The 4,618-nt window shown below is 41.7% G+C and overlaps 1 protein-coding gene across 1 annotated transcript; it reads left to right on the forward strand.

The window, feature by feature from the left end:
- Positions 1-1,913: 1,913 nt before the first annotated feature.
- On the forward strand, positions 1,914-3,155 carry LOC115376733 (C-type natriuretic peptide 2-like). Its single transcript, XM_030076507.1, has 2 exons — positions 1,914-2,015; positions 2,856-3,155. Exons 1-2 carry the CDS (start codon positions 1,920-1,922, stop codon positions 3,153-3,155), a joined length of 396 nt encoding a protein of 131 aa, XP_029932367.1. The 5' UTR covers positions 1,914-1,919.
- Positions 3,156-4,618: the final 1,463 nt, after the last annotated feature.

Consider the following 4,618-nt stretch of genomic DNA (forward strand, 5'->3'; position numbering starts at 1 on the left):
TTTTTTCACGAGACAAAAGTAAATTTAAATATTTATAAATGTACATATTTTAAAAAGGAATTTAAAAAGTGGGAAAGTTTGGGAGCTGACCAAAAAAAAAAAAAAAACAATTCACAAACAAAAACAGACAAACAAACAATAAAGAACAAAACAAACAGCTGAGACGTTTCTGATGGTTTTTGTTCATTTTCTGTTGCTGCAGGTTTCTGTGTCACACCTGAGCCGTGTGGGGGCTTCTGATTGGCTGAAGCAGACGCACCTGAGCAGGGTGTGCGTGCAGGTGCCTCACCTGGCTCAGGTGTGTAAGAGCACAGCTGCAGGGTCACATTTAAAGGAATATTCCCACATTTTGGGTGACATCCCCCTTTTTCAGGAATCAGTCCCACAGCTTCAGCCTGGCTAACGGCTCCCATAGACTTCCAGTCTTTATGCTAAGCTAACAGGAAATGGTGTCAGTCTGAAGGAAAAGGGCGATTTCACTCAAAACGTTGCAGGTTTCTGTAACTCGGCTTCTGGAGACGACCTCTTTGTGTTTCCCCCCAAATCAGTGACTCCTCCCACCCTGTGTGTGTGTGTGTGTGTGTGTGTGTGTGTGTGTGTGTGCATTCATGCATGCATGTGTCTCTGTGCATGCATGCGTTCATTAGTGTGTGTGTGTGTGTGTGTGTGTCCCACTGTCCCATCGCCGGGGGTAACGGCAGTAGGAATGTGTGACATCACAGAGTTGCATCCTATATCAGAGTGTGTGTGTGTGTGTGTGAGAGAGAGAGAGAGAGTGTGTGTGTGTGTGTGGGAGCGCAGACCCGTCCTGGCAGCGAGACAGGACAGACGTTTTGATTTGAAACTTTTTGACGAGACGAAACTTTTCGGTCTTTTGAAGGAAACTTTTGGATTCAAATAATTTTGGATAAAAATAAAAGCGGAAACTTTTTGATTGATAATCTGTGCTGGAGCGCAGCGTGCGGCCGCCGTAATCTGAGACGTAATCTGAAGCCTGAAGCTGCGACTGTCCTTTGGGTTCTGTTGTTGGAGTTCGTCTCGGTGAGTCTCAATCTGGGATTTAAATTCTACGTCTGTGTACCGTCAACATTCAACTCTGACATAATCTCATTTTAAACTATTTGAATTAATCCCGTCATCAATCTAATCTCAATCTAATCGATTCATTCTCATTCTGAATAATCTCATCTGATCTGAGTAATGATAATTTAATCTCGCTGATGAACGTGCAGTGTAGATGGAAAGATCCTTCTAATCTGATCTAATCTAACATGATCGATATAATCTAATTTTATTTAAATTTTTGCATATCATCACTTCAATCAATATTCAGTCAATTTATTCTAAATCCAGTGAATCTAATCTGATCTAGTCTGATCTGAGGTCGTATAATCTCATTGAATGTAACTGATGAATGTGTATGTAGATCAATGGAGACTTTATTTATTCCCAGAGAGAAAGTTTGTTTTTAATTTGTAATATTATATTTTATTGTATTCTGGTCTAATCTAATCTAATCTCATCTAATGTAGTGTGATCTAATCTAATCTGATATAATATAATTAATATAATATCATTTCATTTCATTTAATTGCATTTCATCAGTTTAATCAAAATTTAATCACTTTATTCTAAATCTAATCTAATCTAATCCCATCTGAGCTAGTATAATCTAATTTAATCTAACTGATGAATATGAAGTTCCTCCTCATCATAATTTAATCTGTTGTAATTCACTGTATAATCTGTTTTGATGTATGCGATAATCTGACAGATTAAGTTACACAGATCTGTTATTATATGGACTGAATGTGATCTAATCTGATTAGAGCGATCAAAGCCTCTCGTTAATCTGATTCATTTAATCTGATTGGTCTCATTGATCTGATCTTTGAATCGTTTGTTTCCTCCAATCAGAGATGGCCGCCTCCTCTTCCTCCTCCTTCGTCGTCCTCCTCCTCCTCCTCCCCGTCGCCGTGGAGACGCGACCTTCGCCTCAACGAGACGACGCTCAGGTCCGAGCACATCTTCATCTTCATCCTCATCCTCCTCATCCTCATCCTCACCCCGTTCGGCCTCTTCATCACGGCTTAATCATCTTCGTCTTCATCATCGTCACCGTCAGAAGCTTCCTCCTCCTCCTCTTCCTCACCGTGACCATCCATCATCCTCATCATCCTCATCATCTTCATCATCTGCATCTTCATCATATCTTCAACGTCCTCGTCATCTTCATCAGTTTCTTCCTGTTCCTCTTCATATCCGCATCTTCATCTTCATCCTCATCATCACCTTCTCCTTCATCGTCCTCCACATCGTCTTCATCGTCCTCACCGTCCTCTTCCTCGTCTTCACGGTTTGGTCTTCATCTGCTTCTGTATTCATCTTCCTCTTCTTCATCTTCATCATCTTCATCATCTTTGTTTGCCTCTTCATCATCTCTGCTTTCATTCTGTTTGCTCCCATCTTCACCTCCCTCCTCTTCTTCATCTTCATCTTCACCTCCCTGTTCTTCATCATCATCTTCACCTCCCTCTTCTTCATCTTCATCTCCCTCTTCTTCTTCCTCCCTCTTCTTCATCATCTTCATCTTCACCTCCCTCCTCTTCATTATCTTCATCTTCCCCTCCCTCTTCTTCATCTTCATCTCCCTCTTCTTCTTCTTCTTCTTCATCTTCCTCCCTCTTCTTCATCATTTTCATCTTCACCTCCCTCATCTTCCTCTTCACCTTCCTCTTCTTCATCATCTTCCTCCATCTTCTTCTTCTTCATCTTCCTCCCTCTTCATCTTCCTCCCTCTTCTTCATCATCTTCACCTCCCTCCTCTTCATCTTGTTCTCCGTCTCCCTCTCCAGGTTCTCCAGTCTCTTTTCGGTTCTCGTCTCTCTTCCCTCATCTTGGCCCCTCCCACCCCCGATGACATCACAGAGGGGTCAGCCCAGAGCCCCGCCCCCTCCTCTTCTTCCTCCGCCTCCCCGCTGCACGCTGCGCGGGGATTGGCCGGCAGACAGGAAGTGGTTCCCGGGTTCTTCCTGGACTTCCTGCAGCGGCACAGGAAGCTGCGTGGGCGGAGCAGGAAGTCGATGCTGGGAGGAAGAGGATGCTTCGGGATGAAGATGGACCGCATCGGCTCGCTCAGCGGCCTGGGATGTTAGGGAGCGCGTCGCCACGGTAACCGCCCCCGCCCCTCTGAGCCTCCACTGCACTTTCTCCAGGTCGCCCGCCGCGACCTTTGACCCTGGTGACGTCACCTGAGCCGACCCCGCGTGACCTCTGACCCGTCAGAGACTCCACGCTGGAACCCCACTAATGACCTTTGACCTTTGACCCCTGGCTACAGCACAGCCAGCAGATAACTGTACCCTGTGTGTGTGTGTGTGTGTGTGTGTGTGTGTGTGTGTGTGTGTGAGACGATCATGTGTTAAACATGTAGAGCAACAGCAGCATGACAGACGTGTGTGTGTGTGTGTGTGTGTGTGTGTGTGTGTGTGTGTGTGCTGCAGCCCATCATAACAATAATAATAATAAAAATAATGATAATAATGATAATAAACACTGAAACCTGTTTCTCTGCATCCGGTTCCTTCTGTTGGTTAATTTCCTCGCTGCTTCGTTCAAACACACGTGGATCTGTTCTATCTGATGTGATTCTTTGTTTAAGGGGAAACTTAAGTTAAAAAAAAAAAAAAAAAAAAAAAAAAAAAAAACGTCAGAGGGGAAAAAAGTTCAGATCATGGAGAAAATCAAACTCAAACTTTGAAGCCACTTAAAGGAAAATGACAGACAAAAAAATCCCCAAAAAGATCAAATTATGTGGAAAATCCTCAAATTTAAGGGGAAATTTAAAAAGGAACAAGGAAAAAAAAAAGTTCTTGAAAAGTTGAGGAGAGAAAACACAGAAAAATCTAACTTCTGAAGGAATTTAAGGGGAAATTTAAGTTTTAAAAAAAAAAGAGTCGAAGGGGGAAAAGAGCAGAGAAAAAAAGTCCAAATGACGGAGAAACTGCTAAATTCTTACGGTATTTAAGGGCAAATTTAAGTTTGAAAAGTGTGAGTCAAAGTGGGCAAAAAAGAGCGAGAAAAAAATTCAGATCAAGGAGAAAATCTCCTTTAAGTCAAACTTTGAAGGCACTTAAGGGAAAATCAGAGAGCTAGCAATAAAAAAAAAGACCAAAAAGATTAAATCTTGTAGAAAATCCTGAACTCTAAAGGTACTTAAGGGGAAATTTAAGTAAAAATGAGAGTCAAAGGAAGCAAGAAAAAATAGTGTGTGGGGGGGGGTAGAATCACAAAATCAGTCAAACTTTGAAGGCACTTAAGGGAAAATCAGAGAGCTAGCAATAAAAAAAAAAGACCAAAAAGATTAAATCTTGTAGAAAATCCTGAACTCTAAAGGTACTTAAGGGGAAATTTAAGTAAAAATGAGAGTCAGAGGGGACACAAAAAAAATAGCAGGGGGAAAAAAATTCAAATCACAAAATTTAAGTCAAAATATGAAGATACTTAAGGGAAAATGAGAGCCCTGACGATTTAAAAAAAAAAAAAAACTGTGTAGAAAATTCTACATTTTGAAGGAACTTAAGGGGAAATTTAAGTAAAAAAGAAAAAGAGCAGCTGT

This window comes from Myripristis murdjan, chromosome 18 (genome assembly GCF_902150065.1).
Source record: "Myripristis murdjan chromosome 18, fMyrMur1.1, whole genome shotgun sequence".
Taxonomy (NCBI): Eukaryota; Metazoa; Chordata; class Actinopteri; order Holocentriformes; family Holocentridae; genus Myripristis; species Myripristis murdjan.